The 24715-nt window shown below is 39.4% G+C and overlaps 2 protein-coding genes across 2 annotated transcripts; both read left to right on the top strand.

Moving 5' to 3' along the window:
* Positions 1-932: 932 nt before the first annotated feature.
* Positions 933-3130, top strand: LOC306878213 (leukocyte elastase inhibitor-like; the record flags this gene model as incomplete). Its single annotated transcript, XM_079430411.1, has 6 exons — positions 933-1100; positions 1544-1723; positions 1805-1922; positions 2179-2321; positions 2422-2589; positions 2732-3130. 6 exons carry the CDS (start codon positions 933-935, stop codon positions 3128-3130), a joined length of 1176 nt encoding a protein of 391 aa, XP_079286537.1.
* Positions 3131-7051: 3921 nt separating this feature from the next.
* On the top strand, positions 7052-17763 carry LOC306878210 (leukocyte elastase inhibitor-like). Its single transcript, XM_079430408.1, has 7 exons — positions 7052-7160; positions 7428-7605; positions 10235-10387; positions 10507-10624; positions 14021-14163; positions 14352-14519; positions 15538-17763. Exons 2-7 carry the CDS (start codon positions 7438-7440, stop codon positions 15940-15942), a joined length of 1155 nt encoding a protein of 384 aa, XP_079286534.1. The 5' UTR covers positions 7052-7160; positions 7428-7437; the 3' UTR covers positions 15943-17763.
* The last annotated feature ends 6952 nt before the right edge of the window (positions 17764-24715 follow it).

Here is a 24715-nt window from a genome sequence, read left to right as displayed (position 1 = left end):
TACATCCAACACTAAACTTGCTGTCATGCATTTTATAGTTGTCCTTTTTCAGCTTGATTTTAGTCAGATTTCTTTTCATCAGCTGTGCTTTGAATACTATTTACCTATAACATGCCTTAAGTAATGTTATTTATTTAATCTGCTAATTCTATTAGCTAAATATAGGCTATAAATGCAAATATGGAGGAAATTATAAGCATTTGTTTGCTGTTTGAAGTGTGATAAATCAGTAAAGACCAGATAACTTTGATTGAACATTCTATTGACGTTACTCAAAAAACATTTGTTCAATAACTTTGAGAGAACCTTGGTGAAATGTTCTGAGAACATTCTCTATTAGCTGAGAAGGACAGTCAGTGTTTGTCTTTGTTTACGCAGATCGCTGATCTTCTGTGAGATGTTGAAACATCCACCCTAACAACACTTTTCCACCCCTCCCTTCAACTCCAGCCGCTCACATCCCACCCCCCACATTCAGCTCTAACAAACCTTTAGTTTGACAGGAAGGCTGGATTTAGTTTAGAGGCTGGGTTTTGGGGCGAGGCAACATTTATTAGGATGACACTCAGAAGATAATTCATTCATCTCCAACACATGGGAAACCACTTCACTTCAGCTGAATACTCCAGGTAAAGCTTTTAATTCACTTCTCTGTTTGTTTGAAGTACTTTTATAAAGGTTATAGTCTAATAGAACTAACAAATTAGTAAATTTGATATCTGTATGTGTAAATGGTCCAACTACAGACTACTGAAGTAGCCCACTGTTCTGATAACAGAAATCTGATGCCAAATGAGACATAAAGCATCCATGTTTCTTTGACAAACATGTGATATTGTTCACATAGGAAATGAAAACTTGTGTTTGGAATTATAACTTTATATGTTATACTGATTATGCATCTCTCTTCTTTCTTGCTCAGGTTGTTAAAAATGGAGCCTTTGTCTGCAGCAAACACACAGTTCTCTCTAAACCTGTTCAAGAAGATCAGTGAAGGAAACAAATCAGGAAATGTGTTCTACTCTCCGATCAGCATCTCCTCGGCTCTGGCCATGGTGTCTCTCGGAGCAAAAGGAAACACAGCGGCGCAGATGTTTAAGGTGATCTCACACAATCTGAATTTCTGTTCAGTTGTTCAGAATATATATAATTATATAATATATAAAATATATAACTCAGCAAAAATGTAATATCATCAAATATTCTAATGCTTTTTCCATCAAATTACTTATGTGTAAATATTTGTATGAACATAGAAAGATTCAACAATTGAGACATAAATGGAACAAATTTCACAGACATTTGGTGAACAAAAATGGAATAATGCGTTCTAGAGCGATGGTCAATATCAAAAGTAGCAGTCAGTCAGTATGTGGTGTGTCCACTGGCTGCTTTAATACTACAGTGCATCTCATCTTAATGAACTGAGAAAGATTTGGCAGTACATTAATTTATTTGTTTATCTGAGCAGTGAATTTACAATAGATGTTGAAATTATCAGAATAGTTGTCTTTATCAATTCTACCTCAACAACACTGTGTAGGTCTTGAGCTTTAACAATCCTCCAAAACCTGGCGCCGCGACTCCAGCTCCTAATGTTTCAGCCGACCAAATTCATTCCAGCTTCAACAAGCTCATGAGTGAACTGAAGAAACCAGGAGTCCCGTACGCATTGAGTCTTGCTAACCGGCTCTACGGAGAGCAATCCTACCAGTTTGTTGAGGTAAGACTCAAATGAAATAATTCAAGGTTTGCTCATGGTATTAAACGACAAGGTTTAGGAAATATTCACCCTATGTTACAGAAATTCCTTAATGATGCACAAAGATACTATGAAGCCGGACTGGAGGAGGTGGACTTCAAGAAGAAATCAGAGGCTGCACGTCTCAACATCAACAAATGGGTGGAGAAAAACACCCAAGGTAAAAAAAACAGCATGAACTTTATCTGAATTTTAAACTTATTCACCAAATAATTATTATTTTATGTTTTTTGCTGCATCTTAGGTACAGCAACATGTTTTTCCAAAGAAAATGTTTGGCTTGATATGTTTCTTGAGTTCAGCTATTAAAGAATCTGTCTCACGACACAGTTCTAATAAAAAAATAAATGTAATGGCTAAACAAAAAGTGCATTAAAGTCACTGTTTAATTTACAATGTTGCTATTTGAATTTTAGAGAAGATCAAGGACTTGTTGAAACCGTCAAGTGTCAGTGACTCAACAAAACTGGTCTTGGTGAACGCCATCTACTTCAAGGGGAACTGGGAGAAGAAATTCCCAAAGCAAGCCACCAGAGATGAACAGTTTAAACTGAACAAGGTGAGATTTCAAGCTCTTTTTTTTTTTTTTTTATATTCCTAACAGTCATGAAATATGAGGATTTGTGACATCTTTCTATTAATCTCTTAATGCTTTGCAGACTCAAACTAAACCAGTGAAGATGATGCAACAGAAGTCAAAGTTTCCTCTGACCTTCATCCCAGAGTTGGACAGTCAGGTTCTGGAGCTGCCGTATGTCGGGAAGAATCTCAGTATGTTGATCATCCTTCCTAATGAGATTCAAGACCAAACCACTGGCCTTCAGAAGGTGAGACAGCAGAGATTTATGGCTGGTTAATGAGGCATTAAATATGTGTCTTTGAAAAGTCGGTATGGCTGTATGCATTATTAAAGTATTTTTAAATGAAAAACAAATAGACACACATTAACACAACTCTCTTATTATCCAGCTTGAAAAGGCACTGACCTACGAGAAGCTCATGGAGTGGACCAAACCCAGCATGATGCGTCAACAAGAAGTTCAAGTATCTCTGCCCAGATTTAAGATGGAGCAAACCTATGACATGAAGAGTCTTCTGATCAGCATGGGAATGGAGGATGTGTTTGATGGGCAGAAGGTGAATCTTTCAGGCATGTCGCCCAACAACGACCTGATGCTGTCGGGGGTGATTCATAAAGCCTTTGTTGAAGTAAACGAGGAAGGAACCGAAGCGGCTGCAGCCACCGCCACTGTCGGTTTTACAGCCTCAATGCAAGAAACCTTTATTGCAGACCATCCGTTCCTTTTCTTCATCCGTCATAATCCTTCCAACAGCATTCTGTTTTTTGGACGCTTCTGTTCTCCTTAAATATGGTAATGATGGAGTGATTAATGGAGTGAAAATTCTAGTTCCACATGTTCCTCTAATAAATAAAGGCTCTAGTAAATAATTGAGTGTTATTTCGGCATACTTTCACAGCACTGATTCTTGAGTTTCATTACAAAACAGAAAATTTTAAACAAAATTGGAAAATATCTATATATTTTTTTATAAAACTTTTCAACATATTCTTTTTTCAATTACACTAGTAGGTTCTACTTTACATAAGCAAAATGTACAAATCCCAAACCATTCTTCTACAAATTTGTGTGGCGAATTTAAAACATTTGTGCATTTATGGAGCAAAAGCAATTTTTCAAAGAGCCAACAATATTCATAATATACAATAGCAGGTTAATCAGACAATTAGATTAAGAAGCAAGCTAGAAGAGGACAAATGCAGAGAAGAAACAGAAAATATAAACATATGCTGCATCCCAGTTTGTAGATCCGTGCTTGACATGTTAGAGAAAATATAGGCCTATAAAATTACACAAACCAATAAAATATCAATATAATAAACTGTGCAACAAACAGTTATCTTAAGGAGCAAAAAGTATTAAGCTATGCAGTTAAATCTCAAAATAATTAATGTCAAACAGAGCTGTGTGGGGGTAAATGAAACTTGATGTGCTATGACATCACAGTTGTGTTGCATTAGGGTATATGGCACTCAGTAGACTCGCTCGCTCTGTCATAATTAAGGGGATGATGGTCTGTCAGTATAAACATCCCTTGTTTATATTGTTTATATTCCCAAGTTCGTGAGTGTGTATCTAAAAGTTAAATGGAATTCACCCTCTGTTGACTAATATTTCATTTCACAACCCATGAACTACAAACATGAACAAAAAGGGTTAAAAACTACAAACAACATGGCGGATGTGCAAAACTGGCTTTAAGACCTAGAGCGGTTTAGATAAAGAGGTTTGAGTGATTAATAATATCTAAGTTTTGACGCTTATATAAGGTTTTGGTTTTGGATAGTATGACTCAAGTGCTACTACATCCTTCTAAAGGATGAAAGTCCAGAAAGTCTGAGAAGCACTCACAAGCCCAGGTGACAGCTAGAGCCTCCTTTTCGATTTGCACATATTTCCGTTCTGTGTTTGTGAGTGCTCTTGATGCATAAGCTATGGGTTTAAGCTGTTTGTCACCTTGAATTTGTAGCAACACAGCTCCCAGACCATATGATGATGCATCTGCTGAGACAACTGTGGGTGCTTTCAGGTCATACAGAGCTAGCGGTGTACTTAAATCTTGTTTAATGTTCTCAAAAGCCCTCTGTTGCGGCTCTCTCCATGCCCACATATTCTTATGCTGCAGGAGATCTCTCTAAGGCTGCCCTAGTGAAAAAAACTATACTTTATTGTATTTGTAATAGATTCCCTGCTTTAATAGTACATTGCAAATATAATAACAAAAAATGTACTATTTTTAAATATACATAAAGTATATTAGTAGCATACTTTTGACTATTTTCAAAATACAACTTTTAACACACTTTAAAATAATTGTAATTTAGTATATTTTCTAAAAAACATATTTTACAAAAATATGCTTGAATTTAAATTTCTGTACATTTTTTATAAGTATATTTATTTGCATTTTACTTAAATATATTTTATGAATATTTTTTAACTGTGTGCTGAAAATGATCTTTGTAACAATGCATTGAAAGTGTACTTTCAGAGTACATTATTAAATAACCTGTAGTATGTACATTTTTGAGTCATTTTTAAGTTTACTTCTTCATGCTTGGAATTTACTTAATTACTTGGGCATACATTGCTTTCAGAAAGTAAAGAAAAAAATAAACAAATAAAGTGAATGCATTATAAAGTGTACAGTCAAGTAAACACTGTCTATATTGCAAGGCCAAAAACTGAAGTTCATGCACTCTGCATTAATATTATATCACTGTATTATTATAACATCCTTATAAATTGTATGGAGAAATAAAGCTGCAAAACAACAATTAGCATTGATATCTGTATAAAGCTGCAGAAGTAGTTCCCCAGGAGTTAGTTTTTTGTCTCTTTCAATATTGTTTGGAAGTGGAATGACATACAGTTTGTCCTTAGACCTAATAATTACACATTTCCATTTGAGTGATTGTGGATGGACAGCAAATACATTATGAGACAATATGTAAATGTTCAGGATATATTTAGCTGAACATCTCTAAAAAGAATCTCTTACACACACTCTCTTTCGTGGAAGCAGAAGATGCCCATCCTCACACTTGAAAGCCATCAGGGTCATAATTTCCATCACTTATTAATTCATTTCCATCACTCATCTCCTTTTAAGAGTCATGTTATTACAAGAATGATAAAGAACACTGCTCACTGAAGAAAAGATTTTTGATGCTGTTCACTTTATTTAAACAATTCCTTTTGATTTATCATCATATATCAGGTTTCCTGTTCAAACATGACTGCATTGAACAGACTTGAAACAACCGTTTTCTTTTACTTACTTATTAAATGATGTTTTGGAGAAAATATGTTTATAGGGCTGTAGGTTATTATAACTAATTAAAAGCTAAACAAATAAATACATAAACACTAGTAAATATATTTAATATTTACTATTTCACTGGAGAGAAAACATTTGTTTAAAGAAAGTGGTTGCAATCCATTTATTTTAGCTACATTGAAATAAACGAATTTAGTTGACTAACTTTCAACATTTTTATTTAAATGTAGCTAAAATAAATGGATTGCAACCACTTATCTTAAGAAATATAATTTTTTCATTGTACATACATTTTTCATATTACGCCTACATTACGCCTTTTTAATGAAATAACTTTTACTTGGGCTATGGCAAAATATATATTTTTAGTGTTTCCTAAAAAGATTCAAAACCCGCGGCTGTGACGTCACCCGTCCAATCACAGCTGAGCTTCATTCAAACTCAAAACTTTGAAAAGGTAAGCATTTCATATATATATATATATATATATAATATACAGTAAATATAATTTAGGCCTACTTGTTACTTTGTGGTTTAAAAAGTGTGTTAATGTTTATACTGTAGTGCATTTGTTCATTGTTAATATATATTTATATTAAAGTATTTGGTAATTTTATAATTAAAGCCTTTTTAATGTTTTTAAATGGTTGTTTTTGTGTTTCACTGCTGAATTACATTTAGCAGGTTCTGGGCCACATTTGGCCCGGGGACCAAGCCGAGTCTCAGCCAGATCTGGCTTTAGAGAAGTCACTCTAAAGTATGTGGGCCAGATCTGGGCCACGTCAATAAATAGGAGTCATTTTACAGGGTGTGGGCCGCATCTGGGCCAGAGGAAATAGTTTGAGTCGGTTTTTAGTGTGTGGGCCAGTTTTGGGCCGGGGACCCAGCCAGAATTGGGCCAGAAGTGACGCAAGGTTGTGGCCCATATGTGGGCCAGACAAATTTTGCTATCTGGGTACATACACATCTAACTTCTCCTAGTTAGATGAAATACATCATTTAATTCCTCAAAATTAAATTCAGAAAGACAACCAGACGAGGAAACACGGTCTGATATGAAAAGGATTCATAATAAGAATGACGCAACAGAGCTCTCACTCAAAGGGGAAGAACCGCACCACGGTTAAACACTGCAGCTTTACAAAGCTCATCGACATCCTTCACGTCCACCTCCTCGGAGGAAGACAAGCGGAGCATCGAGCCCTCTCTCTGGGGGAAGAAATGGCGGGGCGGGCGCTGGATCTGATGGGAGAGGAGGAAGATCCCTCCACCTGATCCATGTGCGATTCCCACAGCCGCCGCTCCGCCTTTTTTTCTCGTTCTTCCGCAGAAGCAGGACCGGCGCCGCGAGAAACACTAGTGAAAGCTCACTCCTCAAAGAGAGCCTTCTGAGAGAAAGCAGACGCAGTGACAAACACTCAGTTTTACAGGAAGGTTGGGTTTAGTTTAGAGACTGGTTTTCTTCAGGGCCAGACAGAAGAGAATTCATTCATCTCCAACAAACGGGAAACCTCTTCACTTCAGCTGAATACTCCAGGTAAAGCTTTTAATGCACTTCTCTGTTTGTTTGAAGTACTTTTATATAGTTTATAATCTAATAGAACCAACAAATTAGTATTTTTCAGATCTGTATGTGACCCTCAAACTACTGTTCTGATGTTAGAAATCTGATGACATATGAGCCATAAAGCATCCATGTTTGTTGATAAACGTGAGGTTTACACAGGAAATGACAACTACTGTTTGGAATTATTGTTACTTTATTTGTTATACTGATTATGCATCTCTCTTCTTTCTTGCTCAGGTTGTTAAAAATGGAGCCTTTGTCTGCAGCAAACACACAGTTCTCTCTAAACCTGTTCAAGAAGATCAGTGAAGGAAACCAATCAGGAAATGTGTTCTACTCTCCGATCAGCATCTCCTCGGCTCTGGCCATGGTGTCTCTCGGAGCAAAAGAAAACACAGCGGCGCAGATGTTTAAGGTGATCTCACACAATCTGAATTTCTGCATCTACTTCAACTGAGAGAGAGTGAAGAGAAAGTGAATAGAGACAGAGGGAGAAGACCAGGAAGCCTTTTGCACAAAAGATTTTTAAAGGAACAGCTCACCCAGAAATGAACACTGGTTATTATTTACTCGTCCTCACTACACTGTTGCAGCTTGTGCTTTATATTCCAAATATGCTCTATATATGCAGTTATAGATTATTGTTCAGAATATTAATCTATTACTGAAGAACATCTATGTATAATGGTTTCCAAACAGGAAATTCAGGCATTATAGCCTACAAAGAAAAGATGACAGATATTTCCACCTTTATATATTTAATCAGTGGCCTGAGGGAACATCATCCGTTTCTTGTAGTGCATTTTAAACTTTCTAAAGTGTAAGCCTAAGAAACTGATTCACAATAGATGTTATCAGAAAAGTAAGATTATCTTTATTAACCCTCATAGTCATATTGACATGGAGAGGATTTTATTTTCTCCAAAAATGCTAGTTATTATCACATCGGACTAAAATGTACTGACTTTGCTCTCACGGGCCGGTTATTGCAGAATAAAGCCCGACAGGCTTAACTGTCAGTTGTTAGACTGAAGGGCTTTATTTTGCGATAACAACCTGGATATACATTATCCATTACATGGCTACTTGTCACAAAACTAAATCATTTGATGTGAAATACTGATTTGAGTTTAAAAAAAATTCAGCAGCAGCAAAAGCAGTTCTAGCAGCAACTTCAAAGCAGACGGACATTAGAGATATGGTACAGTCATGCTACTTATTACACGGCATTTCACCATGCAGATAATTATGGCCATAAACGATATTGATTTAAGATGAAACTATTTTAAAATCTTACCAATTTGTTACAAGACAATTATTCAAATTGATTTGCATTTAAATATTTGGTAACACTTTCTATGAAGCCCATATTTATAATACATTATAAGGGTATTTTTAAGGTATTATAATGAATGCATAATGCATTATATAAAACAATTATTATGCTTATAAATAAGCATAACAACAATTATAATGCTTACACATTTGAGGTTATAACTTTTAAGATTATGATTATTTATAAGACAATGAACACCATATTAAATCTACTTTTACATTTATAATGCACTATATATCTTGACATTATTTAAGATCTGCATTGTATCTTACTACATCTTGTAAGTGGTTAGGTGTGGAGTATTATTTGATTGTTCCCTGTGAGGCTAATATTAATTTTGATGTGAGATAGTTAATTTCAACTGAATAAAGAAATGCAATGTTTATGTTAGGTTATATTTTATTTTGATGGTCCCCTTAGTCTATTGAATGTGAGCAACTTTGCAATGCATGTCAACTAACACTCATTTGAGAATTAGTAGGCTTAGGTTAAGGTTAGGGTGGAATGTTGACGTACTTGCAAAGTTACTTATAGTCAGTTTTTCTGTTAGGGAACCATCGAAATAAAGTGTTAGCATATATTTAGCAGATATACTAATAATGCTCCAGTGACTGCTAGTTGACATGTATTTGCAGAGTTACTTAACAACAGCTGTCATCGTACTCCTAAAAGCTATAACCACAAATAAGTAAATATTATAATACATTAAAACTGTTCTTATGAATTTTCATCAGATTATATTACATATTATAAGGTTTTTTATAATGCATTATGCATTCATTATAATGCCTTTATAATATGGGCTTCATAGAAAGTGTTACCGAATATTTTATTAGCCGACCAAACGCAAAGCTTCGAGGAAGAAAAAATGTTCCCAGCAAGCGAATAGCGCCAAATGCAGTTACCTGAATCAGCGTGTGTTATTAGTTTTTACCGGTAGTTATCAGGAACTTAATGCTGCATTCACGCCATATCATAATTACTGTAATTCTGAGATGACAACACGTGATGTTCTACTTGGTTCTGTTCACACTCTTGGACTCAGACATGGACCTATGGCACTATCCATGCATAAACATAGCGCCTAATGTGGTCAGGTGGTCATAGCTCTCAGAAAACTCCCCGTTCACAAGTTGTAATAACGAGTTCTACGAAGACCTGAACGCTTTTAATTAATTTAGTTGGTATCTTGTAATTACGGTAATTATAATATGGCCTGAAGGCACCTTTGGAATGTGGTGACTGACCAATCAGAATCGCGCATTCCACAAATTGCACAAATAAATGTTTTGATAATTTTTGCAGTTTTTTTGGTGATTTTTACCCTACCTTGTTACACTTCCCAATAAAAAATGACAGACAAAAACTCCTTTTATATTTCACATCATGTTATATTATTACCAAATATTGGAATATTCAATATGTTTATCGACTTGTTTTGTTTCAATTAGCACAGGTTTTGTATTTCTTAAAAAAAAAAAAAAAATTTTAAACCTGATGTGCATGAGCTCAGATCAACAAGGCGACTGATCAATCAGTTCCAAAAACAAAACCTGTGCTAATTAAAAGACAAGTTGACAAAAAGATTGAATCCAAGATTCGGTGATAATACAGCATAATGAAAGATTTACAAGCAATTTTACAAAGCCAGTCATTTCTGACTGTGAACACCAAAGGGATTTAATTCTACCATAATATCTATGTGTAGGTCCTGGGTTTTACCAATCCTGCTGAAAAAACAGAGGACCAAATTCATTCCAGCTTCAACAAGCTCATGAGTGAACTGAACAAACCAGGAGCCCCGTATGTGTTGAGTCTCGCCAACCGCCTCTACGGAGACCAATCCTACCAGTTTGTGGAGGTAAGAATCAAAGCAAATAATTTTTTGAATTTTTTGAATTAAAAAAAAGGTTTGTTCGTGGTATTAAAGGACAGGGTTCTGGAAATGCTCTCTAATTCAATCGGTTTGCTCTGTTACAGAAATTCCTTAATGATGCAAAAACATACTATGAAGCCGGACTGGAGGAGGTGGACTTCAAGATGAAATCAGAGGCTGCACGGGTCGACATCAACAAATGGGTGGAGAAAAACACTCAAGGTGAAAACCAGCATTGTCGTAATCTGAATTTAAAAGTTACTCTAGTCTACACTCTTACAAACAAATATTTTAAATAAATTAATGGTTATTTATAGAGCTTAAGGTTTAGTTGCTTTAGATTGGCTCTTTGGAGGATAAAAATGTGGAAATGTGAAGCTCTTCATAGTTGTTTGGAACAGTGTTATTTTTGCATCTTTGAGGTCCTATTATAGTTCTTATTAATATTTTGAATTAATATAAAATTTTGATAAAGTTTTAGTTATTTTGTTGTATTTTTAACAACTAGCTGAAATAAAATGTTTAAGGGATTTTTAATATTTTATTAAAACTTTTTAAGTAATGACCTTTTTACTGTAACGCGTCTGTGGTTGTAGACATAAAGGCGCACGACGAATGCATAAACAAAAAGAGTAATCTTTAATAAGCAGCATCAACACACATTAGACATTAATATACTCAAGATCGGACAACAATACCGGCAGAACTGAAGACTTATAAAGGGAGCGATCAAACCAGGAAACAAGATAATTAATACAACACAGGTGATGATAATGATTGATTAACTAAACTGGGACAGGAAATACCAAATAAGGGCAAAACTGAACAGAAGCAGAAACCAAACCGTGACAGATATCGCCCCCCTCCCGGAAGGTGCGTCCCGCACCGTAACAGTAACATCGGGGAGGGAGGGCGGGCGCCCTGGAGGCTGGAGCTGGACCCGGACAGGGAGGAGACAAGGGAAGCCTCCAGGGCGGACCAGAAGACTCGGGAGGCCATGGCGGATCTGGAGACTCGGGAGGCCATGGCGGATCTGGAGACTCGGGAGGCCATGGCGGATCTGGAGACTCGGGAGGCCATGGCAGGACTGGAGATTCGGGAGGCCATGGCGGACCGGAAGACTTGGGAGGCCATGGCGGATCTGGGTCCTCGGGCGACCATGGCGGATCAGGGTCCTCGGGCGACCATGGCGGATCGGGGTCCTCGGGCGGCCTTGGCGGATCGGGGTCCTCGGGCGGCCTTGGCGGATCGGGGTCCTCGGGCGGCCTTGGCGGATCGGGGTCCTCGGGCGGCCTTGGCGGATCGGGGTCCTTGGGCGGCCTTGGCGGATCGGGGTGCTCCTTGGCCCTTGGCCTGGCCACACAGACTGAGACTATATGGCCCCCCCCCAAAATTTCTTTGGGAAAGTTCCCCTCTGGGGGCCACATTGGAGGAGCGGACTCTTGGGGGCGCTCTGGAGGAGCGGACTCTTGGGGGCGCTCTGGAGGAGCGGGCGCTTGGGGTTGCTCTGGAGGAGCGGACGCTTGGGGGCGCTCTGGAGGAGCGGACTCTTGGGGGCGCTCTGGAGGAGCGGACTCTTGGGGGCGCTCTGAAGGAGCGGGCACTTGAGGGCGCTCTGGAGGAGCGGGCACTTGAGGGCGCTCTGGAGGCGCGGAGCTGGACGGAACCAGCGGAGACGAAGGAGAGCTGGACGGGACCAGCGTAGATGCAGGAGGGCGCTCTTGCAGCGCGGACACTTGAGGGCGCTCTTGCAGCGCGGACACTTGAGGGCGCACGGGAGGCGCGAAGCTGGATAGAACCAGCGGAGACGAAGGAGGGCTGGATGGGACCAGCGGAGACGCAGGAGGGCGCTCTTGCAGCGCAGACATTTGAGGGCGCTCTTGCAGCGCGGACACTTGAGGGTGCACGGGAGGCACGAAGCTGGATAGTACCAGCGGAGACGAAGGAGGGCTGGATGGGACCAGCGGAGACGCAGGAGGGCGCTCTTGCAGCGCGGACACTTGAGGGCGCACGGGAGGCGCGAAGCTGGATAGAACCAGCGGAGACGAAGGAGGGCTGGATGGGACCAGCGGAGACGCAGGAGGGCGCTCTTGCAGCGCAGACATTTGAGGGCGCTCTTGCAGCGCGGATACTTGAGGGCGCTCTTGCAGCGCGGATACTTGAGGGCGCTCTTGCAGCGCGGATTCAAAGGGGCGCTCTTGTAGCGCGGACATTAGAGGGCGCTCTTGCAGCGCGGACATTAGAGGGCGCTCTTGCAGCGCGGACGTCAGAGGGCGCTCTTGCAGCGCGGACGTCAGAGGGCGCTCTTGCAGCGCGGACATTAGAGGGCGCGCTTGCCGCGCGGACATTAGAGGGCGCTCTTGCAGCGCGGACATTAGAGGGCGCACGGGAGGTGCGGGGCTGGACGGGACCAGCGGGAAATCAGGTGGGCTGGACGGGACCAGCGGGAACTCAGGTGGGCTGGACAGGACCAGCGGGAACTCAGGTGGGCTGGACGGGGCCAGCGGGAACTCAGGTGGGCTGGACGGGACCAGCGGGAACTCAGGTGGGCTGGACGGGACCAGCGGGAACTCAGGTGGGCTGGACGGGACCAGCGGGAACTCAGGTGGGCTGGACGGGACCAGCGGGAACTCAGGTGGGCTGGACGGGACCAGCGGGAACTCAGGTGGGCTGGACGGGACCAGCGGGAACTCAGGTGGGCTGGACGGGACCAGCAGGAACTCAGGTGGGCTGGACGGGACCAGCGGGAACTCAGGTGGACTGGACGGGACCAGCGGGAACTCAGGACGGCTGGACGGGACCATCATCGCCGTGAACGGCGTAACGTTCATCGCCTGTTGCGGCGGTTTCCACATCGCCGCGGGCGGAACATTCTTCGCCGGGGATAAGGCTCCGGCTCGGGGTCGGAGACTCTCCAGACACCGGATGATGGCTTCTCTCCAAGTGAGGTCGGAGGTGTCTGGGAGCTCTCGCTGCTGGTGGAGCGTGAGCCCGAGCCGGAGCAGCATCTTGAGGGTTCCGTCTTCCAGAGTGCTGGCGAGGGCGAGAGGCGCAAAAGCCAACAAAAAACTCACTGGATCCTGGATGGCGTGGGCTAAATCAAAAAACTGTGCGAGTTCGCCCATCTTCGGTTGCGGTCCGATCTTCTGTAACGCGTCTGTGGTTGTAGACATAAAGGCGCACGACGAATGCATAAACAAAAAGAGTAATCTTTAATAAGCAGCATCAACACACATTAGACATTAATATACTCAAGATCGGACAACAATACCGGCAGAACTGAAGACTTATAAAGGGAGCGATCAAACCAGGAAACAAGATAATTAATACAACACAGGTGATGATAATGATTGATTAACTAAACTGGGACAGGAAATACCAAATAAGGGCAAAACTGAACAGAAGCAGAAACCAAACCGTGACATTTACTGGTTTTGCTTTTAGTTAATTATGATCAAATTAAACACTAATTAATTAAAATTGATGGTTATTTGTAAAGATTTAAGATTTTGATTATATGTAGATCTTGAGTTGCTCTATTCTCTTTAGAGAATAATAAAAATTCTTGATGTCTTGTACAGTGCCATGTATTGAATTTAATGTGAATTCATAATTTAGGGAAGATCAAGGACTTGCTTCCACAGGGATCCATTGATTTGATGACGAAACTGGTCTTGGTGAACGCCATCTACTTCAAGGGGAACTGGGAAGAGAAATTCCCAAAGGAAGCCACCAGAGATGGACAGTTTAAGCTGAACAAGGTGAGATTTCATGCTTTTGTTAATTTAACGTAATGAAATTAAATCACTGTAAAAAGTGATAAGCTGACTTAACTTAAAAAAACTTTACTTTTCAAATTTACAATTCACTTAACTTATTTTTTTTAATTATTATTTACTTAATTTTAAGGCAACGGCTTTCCTCATCGATGTGTTTGTATGCTTGGCAGACTCAAACTAAACCAGTGAAGATGATGCATCAAACAGCAGAGTTTCCTCTGGCCTTCATCCCAGAGTTGGACAGTCAGGTTCTAGAGCTACCGTATGTCGGGAGAAATCTCAGCATGTTAATCATCCTTCCTAATGAGATTCAAGACCAAACCACTGGCCTTCAGAAGGTGAGACACCACAGGTTCTGCTCCCAAAAGTGGTATTTTGCAGCGAAGCCAAAGGAAATTCATCTTGGGTTCCCTAAAGGACCTTTCATACCCCTTTTCCACCAAAGCAGTTCCAGTGCTGGTTCGGAGCCAGAGCCTAGTTTCAAACCGGTTCTTTGTTTTTCGACACCCAAAGCACCAGCTCCGAACCAGGAAAAGCGGTTCGTAAGTAGCACCAAAACATTGCTGGGCTAGAAGGAAGTACCGCTTGCGTCAATGGCTGGGGGCGGGGTTACCGTGACCAACAAGACGAATAGAAACTTTGGACCGCCATATTTGAAATAGCAGCTAAACGCTAACACGTTTGATTCGCCGTGTTTGGATGCCGATGTAGGTTCGCAAAGCCATGAACATCAATAGCAACGCAATGTCCGCCGTTGTTGATAGTTTGTTTAGGCTTGTTGGGGATGGATCGGCGCTGCGCGGACCGGTCGGTGTGAGGCATCGGGGTGCTGCGGTAGTGACTGGAAAGCAGACGACTCTTTATGCTTTTGGATCGCTCTCGCGGTGCTTTAGTGTGTTGTGTGCCGATTGATCAATCGGTCTGCGTGGCGCTGATGCACCTCGAACAAGACTGTTGTGCCGCGCTAGTGAACCGAAACATGAAACGTATTGTGACGTAAGACCTGGCTCTGTATTAGCTCTCTAGCCTGTGGAAAAGCAACCAGTTCTTAAAAGGCTCGCCAGTCGAACCAACTAAGAACCGGCAATAGCACTGGCTCTGAACTAGCACCTGGTTCCAGCTGGTGGAAAGGGGGTATCAGAGAACTGTTCTTAAAAGAAACAAGGAAACAAGAAAAAAGGAAACTTGGAATGAAAAGATTCCATGGATGTTAAAGGTTCTTCACTGAACCATCAATGAAAATATCCAGAGTGTATTTGGTTTGTTGTGTCATTGTATGTTGACTGCAAGCATACATGTGCAGTGTTCTTAGTATTCATGTTTGTTTCATTCATACCATTTTTATATCTTATCCAGCTTGAAAAGGCACTGACCTACGAGAAGCTCATGGAGTGGACCAAACCCAGCATGATGCGTCAACAAGAAGTTCAAGTATGTCTGCCCAAATTCAAGATGGAGGAAACCTATGACATGAAGAGTCTTCTGATCAGCATGGGAATGGAGGATGTGTTTGATGGGCAGAAGGTGAATCTTTCAGGCATGTCACCCAACAATGATCTGGTGGTTTCGAAGGTGATTCATAAAGCCTTTGTTGAAGTAAATGAGGAAGGAACCGAAGCAGCTGCTGCCACCGGTGTTGTCGTGATGGTAATGTGTCTGAGGATCCCGCAGGTCTTTAACGCAGACCGTCCGTTCCTCTTCTTCATCCGACACAATCCAACCAAAAGCATTCTGTTTTATGGACGCTTCTGTTCTCCGTGAGCAAGTCCTGTGCTTTGAGACCCTTCCAGCTGCCCTTACGAAAAAGAAGTTTATGCAAGTGTGCTATTAGTATACTTTTAAACTAAAAATAAGAAAGTATACTTTGTCTACTTTTTATGTACTTCTCAGAAATATACTTAAAATGACATTTAAGTATTCTTGACTTATACTTTGAAAAATATATTTGAGCTATACTGTGCTCCTAGAATCAGTGTTTTCATTGTTATATGGTAGGGTGCGCTAGTACACATCTTCTGTACAGAATTTCCAAAAAAACACAAGTGAAGAAGAAACTGAAACAACAGATGCTTCCACATGTAATCTAACATGATCATCTGACATAAAACAGCATCAAAACTGTGTAACGTTATGGAATAAAATGTCGACCAATGAAGAGGTAATGATGACTGTCAAACTTTGGGGTGTTGATCGACTCCATCTACGTTTGGATTATCATTCTGAATCCAATTCATAGTCTTTTTTTCAGCTTTATTTAGGAAACTTACCCATATTCAAGTGTTTAAAAACTACTTTTTGGTAAGGGTGGTTTAGTTGGTGATCTGGTTAGAATGAGTAGAGGAGACTCTGGACAACTACTACTGATTGAAATTTTAATAGTTATAACAGCTTGAGAGAACACTTTACAATGCACATTATAAATGTCATGACTCTGGATGTGTTTTTAATTGAAGATATTAAATGCATTACAGTTGTCCTGGTCTCACCTATTGTTGATAATTCAGTAGCTGTGGGGTTACACAGGTCACATTTTTTAATGTTCATTCGATCTCATTCTGTAAGTGACTTAAGATGTTTTCTTTGGATTGTCAGAAAAGAATATAGGTCAATATAACTAAATTAGTTTGTTTCCTTCTAGCTAAATTTCACATGCATGAACAAAAATCTGTCTCCAAACCTCTCTTTTCTTCTTTTAAAGTTGATCTAGATGAAGACATGGAAACTATCCAAAGTTCTGTTAATCCTAAAGCAGTAAAACTGCATCTCTATATTCATCAAACTCTATCATTCAGCTGAATTGTGCTCGTAGGTTTTAAACGCTTTGGATCCTTATATGTTCTTACTCCACACATGTATTACATGTGTGTCCTTGAAAGCGCAAAATTTCTTTAACTTCTCATGTAATATCCATGGTATGACCTATTTCAGATCCGGCCGAAATCACAACAACAGCAGTTACATAAACATCATTTTAATTGTTTAATCAAAATTATTGCTTGGGACCATTTAGTCGCTGAATATTGGTAGGGACATGTCATAGCATCCGTACTAAATTCTATGCCCTTTTGATAATGAACAGGCTGTGATTTCAGGTTAGCAATGCTAGAACTGTGTGTGCGCATAAGGCACCTGCGCTCTGCCCAAATTTAAGATGTCAGAAAATTATGGCATGGCACAGTTTCTGATCAGCATGGGAATAGAAGTTGCCTTTTACCCTCAGAAGGTGAATCTTTCAGGCATATCATCCAACAAAGACTTGGTGCTGTCAAAGGTGATTCATAAAGCCTTTGTTGAAGTAAACGAGGAAGGAATTTCAGTGAGCAAACACTTAAGATTTAGGATTTAATCATTGTTGCAGTGATTAACATGTTTCTGGAATAATCTTTTAACCCCAAGTTATGCAGTGAGGAGCTTTTCAATTCTAAAAATAACTAAATTGGAAGATGTACCCATGTTCATACTCCAGAATGACAATGTCAAGATTCAGCAGACTCAAATATGGTTCAGGGAGCATGAGGATTCAAGCCAATCTCAGCCAAAAATTAATGTAACTCTTGATGGAAATAAATGCTGTGACACTGCATCCCGACCTTGCATTTCAGTCATTTCTTAAGTGTTTGCTTATTTAAATCAGCGACTTTTTTGACCAGGCAGTGTATTCCATTGGCTACATGTGGGTACAATCTAGTATAGAAACTTTTTTTAATGGACAATTGCAAAACAACTGTAAAATCATTAGTCAAATGTGTTGGAAACAAAATCTGAAATATTTTACAAGAGCAAATTGGCTTCAAATTAAAACAATATTTGGAATTGCAGCAGTCTGATTTCACCAGCGCTTGAGGGTGAGATCATGTATTCACAAACCTCATAGCGTCACTGCAGACTACTCACAATTCTGAGTTACTTTACCTTTTAGCAGGTAAGTGATTTCACAACAGCGTCAGCCTGACTGTAAATGAATATGAACAAATATGAACTAAACTTTATGACACAATCTAACAGGAAAATGTTCCATAGAGAACACACACAAGATTACTTTAATTTATTTAAAGTGTTACCAAATTTTGTAACTCGAAGTAATAAGATTTTAAAAAATCTAAATAATTAATAACAATAATCAGTGCACATGGTCAGACACACACATTACTTGATGCAATCCTGCATTCCTTTTACATATATGTGCATATGTGTGTATAAAATAATTAGTAATTAAATATAAGTAAAGTAAAAAGCATGCTGTCATTTGTCAGATGCTGTTATCCACAGTGATTTACAATAATAACGCAACTGGATCAACCTGATATTAAACACTGTTAATAGTTACCATCTATTTAAGTTTTTTGTCATATATATATTTATAGACACACACACATATCCACAAGCAACTCCACAATTATTCGAAATGTGTGGGAAGAAACTGAACCTGAAATCTTTTGCAAGAACATCTTGTGGTTTGCAGACTAATAACTGGAATTTTTTCAATGAAAACAATCTACTTGGCACAAAACCAAGGACACAGCAGTCCTACTGTATGATTGTGAAAGCGTGTTTGCACACTAGTGTCTTCATGCAGTCACACCCAGAATAACTCACAGTTCTGACTTAATAACCTTCATTTTAAAGCAAGTAACTTACCTCACAGTCATTCACATGAATAACATCAGCCTGACCGATGTTGTGTGATAATGACAGGTGCATCTCAATAAATTAGAATGTCATGGAAAAGTTCATTTATTTCAGTAATTCAACTCAAATTGTGAAACTCGTGTATTAAATAAATTCAATGCACACAGACTGAAGTAGTTTAAGTCTTTGGTTCTTTTAATTCACATTTAACAAAAAAACACCAATTCACTATCTCAACAAATTAGAATACTTCATAAGACCAATAAAAAAAACTGTTTTAGTGAATTGTTGGCCTTCTGGAAAGTATGTTCATTTACTGTATATGTACTCAATACTTGGTAGGGGCAGCCCACATCATCACTGACTGTGGAAACTTCACACTGGACTTCAAGCAACATGGATTCTGTGCCTCTCCACTCTTCCTCCAGACTCTGGGACCTTGATTTCCAAATGAAATGCAAAATTTACTTTCATCTGAAAAGAGGACTTTGGAGCCCTTTTCCTGAAGACGTCTGAGCGTGGAGACTCTTGATGCACTGACTCCAGCTTCAGTCCACTCCTTGTGAAGCTCTCACAGGTGTTTGAATCAGCTTTGCTGGACAGTATTCTCAAGCTTGCGGTCATCCCTGTTGCTTGTGTACCTTTTCCTACCCAAATTCTTCCTTCCAGTCAACTTTGCATTTAATATGCTTTGATACAGCACTCTGTAAACAGCCACAGCTTTCAGTAATGACCCTCTGTGACTTACCCTCTTTGTGGAGGGCATCAATGTTCGTCTTCTGGATCATTGCCAAGTCAGCAGTCTTCTCCATTATTGTGGTTTCAAAGAACAAGAGATACCCTGAATTTATACTGTAGAGATGGTCATTAATTGAAACTCAAATGTAAATATTCTAATATTTTGAGATACTGATTTTTGACTTTCATGAGCTGTAAGCTCTAATCATCAAAATTAAAACAAGAAAACTTTGGAAATATTTTACTTTACATGTAATGAATCTAAAATATAAGTAAGTTTCACTTTTTGAAATAAGCTACAAGAAAAAATTAACTTTTCCATGAACATTCTAATTTATTGAGATGCACCTGTACTTTTATATAGTTTAACTAACAAATTAGTACATTTCAGATCTATATGTGACCCTCAAACTACTGTTCTGATGTTAGAAATCTGATGCCAAATGAGACATAAAGCATCCATGTTTCTTTGACAAACGTGATGTTCTTCACACAGGAAATGACAACTACTTTTTGGAATTATCACTTTATTTGTTATACTGATGATGCATCTCTCTTCTTTCTTGCTCAGGTTGTTGAAAATGGAGCCTTTGTCTGCAGCAAACACACAGTTCTCTCTAAACCTGTTCAAGAAGATCAGTGAAGGAGATGCATCAGGAAATGTGTTCTACTCTCCGATCAGCATCTCCTCGGCTCTGGCCATGGTGTCTCTCGGAGCAAAAGGAAACACAGCGGAGCAGATGTTTAAGGTGATCTCACACAATCTGAATTTCTGCATCTACTTTCTGGTCCCCTCCCAGATCACACCCTTCTGCAAACTTTCATGACATAATGCTATTTTGACTGTGGACTGACGGGAAAGTGAAGAGGGAGAATAAGAGTGGGGTTTTGAAATAATGTACTATTTTTGATTTGGGAATCAGGATCAAAGGAGCTGGATGATATGTTAAAGCTGCTATCTCTCTGTGGCATCATCTTCACAAATGTAAAGTTACTGATTCTCAATTTTCGGATTTTTTGTATTGAACTGAAACTATTTTATAAATCTCACTGCTCATCACTTAATAAGAAAGCTGCTAAAACAACTGTTTTGATGGGGAAAAAAATAATGAATTCGATGTAAGGGTTACCTCCTGATTATTCTTTGAAGTTGACATTTTCCTGTGTAATTATTTATTTTGGTAAAAAAAATTTTTTTTAGATGTTTATGTTAAGTTTTAATCTACTTGTTTTTCTGTTCACATATCTTTTTATTTATTTATTATTTAGGTATTTACTGTGTTTTGAATTATGGTTGTGCATGTATTTTATTGCTTTGCATCAACCTTAGTCATATTGTTCTTTTAAACAATATTTCTGTTGTATGTATCCCCTGCAAGTGTGTGTGTGTGTGTGTGTGTGTGTGTGTGTGTGCGTGTGTGTGTGTGTGTGTGCATGTTTATGTGGTTTATGAGGACACAAATTTGTATAATGACATGGGTATGACAGAGGTATTACAATATGAAGGTGGTTTATGAGGTTTATGCCTATGTCCCCGTAATTCAAAAGGCTTAAAAAACGTGCACATACACAGCAGTGAACACACACACACCGTGAACACACACACACACACAGCAGTGAACACACACACACACACAGCAGTGAACACACACACCGTGAACACACACCCGGAGCAGTGGGCAGCCATTTATGCTGCGGCGCCCGGGGAGCAGTTGGGGGTTCGGTGCCTTGCTCAAGGGCACCTCAGTCGTGGTATTGAGGGTGGAGAGAGCGCTGTACATTCACTCCCCCCACCTACAATCCCTGCCGGCCGGAGACTCGAACCCGCAACCTTTGGATCACGAGTCCAACTCTCTAACCATTAGGCCACAACTTCCCTTTATATTCCAAATGTGCACTATATTTCCTAGCTGCAGTTATAGACTGATGTTCAGAACATTAATAACTGCAATATATATGTAAGTGGTTTCACAAACAGGAGATTGATTCTGCTTGTAACTCGATCTGTGTCATTTGAGTTCCAGGCATTGCATAACCAGAAAAGATGCCAGATATTGACCTATTTATAGTTAAGCAATGGCCTGAGGATGCAAATCAACAAAGAATTTATTTGACATCATCCGTTCCTTGAAATGTCATTATTTGTAGTGCATTTAAAAGAGTTAAATGTAAAATAAACGGTATTTAACAAATGGATTCACAATAGATGTTGAAGTTATCAAAAAAACGTGAATATATTTATTAACTTCCCAGTCACAAATAACTGACCTACAAAAATTGGTTTTATATTTCTCATTATGCTATACCAAAGCTTGGATTCAACCTTTTTATCAGCTTGTTTTCTTTATTTTTTATATTTTTTTTGTGCTTACCTCAGGTTTAGAGAGAACATGTCAAAATTATTCACAAATGTTTTTTTCCCCACTCAGAAACTGAGGTGCATGAGCTCAGATCAGTGAGGCCTATAAACAATTAGTTTCAAAAATAAATAAAAACCCCGTTCTAATTGAAAGAAAAAAAGTTGATAAAAAGATTGAGCCAAAGATTTGGTGATTATAGTAGTAGTAGTAGTAGTAGTAGTCTCTACGCCTCTACGGAGACCAATCCTACCAGTTTGTTGAGGTAAGACACAAATTTAAATAATTCAAGGTTTCAAGATGAAACCACTGGCCTTCAGAAGGTGAGACAGCAGAGATTATACTACATTCAGCATATATTGACTATTAAAAATGAAGGTCCCAAAAGGGGGTTTTCGCAGTGAAGCTGTTACGAATCCTGGCCATGCACTTCTGTTTACTCACCACCAGAGGTCACCCGCTCACCACATGGACTTTCACACTACAGCACATTGGACTCCATTTCCCACCATCCATTGTACTCACTAATCACTCACAGCTGTTCACACTGATCACGCCCACACCCGAGTACCATCTCACAATCACACACACACACACTATTTAAGCTTGGGACTTCCTCTGGCTCATCGCCGAGTATTGATTAGCCCAGCTATCTTTCAAAGCATTCCCAGTTTACCTAGTTTTCCTGTGTTTTGATTCCTGCCCGTGTTCCTGGATTATTCTCTCTGTCTTGCCCTGTTTAGATACTGTTTGCCGATCGTCGACCCACGCTTGCTCTAGGATTGCTCTTGTGTTTCGCCCTTGCCATACCTGTTTGCTGTGTACTGACCCTGCCTGAATTTGACCATGTTTTCTAATAAAGCCTTGCGAATGGATCCACACGTCTCACGTCTCGTCAACCCCGTAACAGAAGCCTTAGAAGAACTATTTTTGGTTTCCCAAAGAACCTTTCAGTGAACAGATCTTAAAAGAATAATTTTTTTCTAATGTGAAGAACACCTAAATAACCATTTTTCCTCAGTAAATAACCTTTTGTAGAATGGAAAGTTTCTATGGATGTTAAGGTTCTTCAAACATAGATGCCAATAAAGAACCTTCATTGTATATAGATTGTTTTATTATTTCTTAATGGTAAATACATGTGCCAAGTTCTTAGTATATATGTTGGTTTCATATGGTTTAAAACAAAAAACATTAACATGACTTTCTTATCCAGCTTGAAAAGGCACTGACCTACGAGAAGCTCATGGAGTGGACCAAACCCAGCATGATGCATCAACAAGAAGTTGAAGTATCTCTCCCCAGATTTAAGATGGAGGAAACCTATGACATGAAGAGTCTTCTGATCAGCATGGGAATGGAGGATGTGTTTGATGGGCAGAAGGTGAATCTTTCAGGCATGTCGACCAACAATGATCTGGTGGTTTCGAAGGTGATTCATAAAGCCTTTGTTGAAGTAAACGAGGAAGGAACCGAAGCAGCTGCAGCCACCGGTGTTGTCGTGATGGTAATGTGTCTGAGGATCCCGCAGGTCTTTAACGCAGACCGTCCGTTCCTCTTCTTCATCTGACACAATCCAACCAAGAGCATTCTGTTTTACGGACGCTTCTGTTCTCCGTGAGCGAATCCTGTGCTTTGAGACCCTTGCAGCTAGTTTAGTTGGTGATCTGGTTAGAATGAGTAGAGGAGACTCTGGACAACTACTACTGATTGAAATTTTAATAGTTATAACAGCTTGAGAGAAGACTTTACAATGCACATTATAAATGTTATGACTCTTGATGTGTTTTTAATTGAAGATATTAAATGCATTACAGTTGTCCTGGTCTCACCTATTGTTGATAATTCAGTAGCTGTGGGGTTACACAGGTCACATTTTTTAATGTTCATTCGATCTCATTCTGTAAGTGAATTAAGATGTTTTCTTTGGATTGTCAGAAAAGAATATAGGTCAATATAACTAAATTAATTTGTTTCCTCCTAGCTAAATTTCACATACATGACCAAAAATCTGTCTCCAAACCTCTCTTTTCTTCTTTTAAAGTTGATCTAGATGAAGACATGGAAACTATCCAAAGTTCTGTTAATCCTAAAGCAGTAAAACTGCATCTCTATATTCATCAAACTCTATCATTCAGCTGAACTGTGAAAACTATGGCATGGCACAGTTTCTGATCAGCATGGGAATAGAAGTTGCCTTTGACCTGCAGAAGGTGAATCTTTCAGGCATGTCATCCAACAAAGACTTGGTGCTGTCAAAGGTGATTCATAAAGCCTTTGTCGAAGTAAAACAGGAAGGAATTTCAGTGAGCAAACACTTAAGATTTAGGATTGAATTATTGTTGCAGTGATTAACATGTTTCTGGAACAATTTTTTAACCCAAAGTTATATATATATATGAACATCTTGTGGTTTGCAGACTAATAACTGGAATCTTTTCAATGAAAACAATCTACTTGGCACAAAACCAAGGACACAGCAGTCCTACTGTATGATTGTGAAAGCGTGTTTGCACACTAGTGTCTTCATGCAGTCACACCCAGAATAACTCACAGTTCTGACTTAATAACCTTCATTTTAAAGCAAGTAAGTTACCTCACAGTCATTCACATGAATAACATCAGCCTGACCGATGTTGTGTGATAATGTGCAGAAATGATAACTGTGCATGTCATGGTTTATTTTATTTTTATTATGAATGATTGTTTAACAATTTCAGGAACAATAATATTCCAGTTCAAATGGTGCACTCCAGATAAAAATGCTGTCTGACTTGCTCTCCCCTGAGCATGATGGGAAATGACATGAT

The sequence above is a fragment of the Barbus barbus genome, assembly GCF_936440315.1.
Source record: "Barbus barbus genome assembly, chromosome: 12".
NCBI classification, from domain to species: domain Eukaryota; kingdom Metazoa; phylum Chordata; class Actinopteri; order Cypriniformes; family Cyprinidae; genus Barbus; species Barbus barbus.
This window is presented reverse-complemented; position numbering and strand designations above follow the sequence as displayed.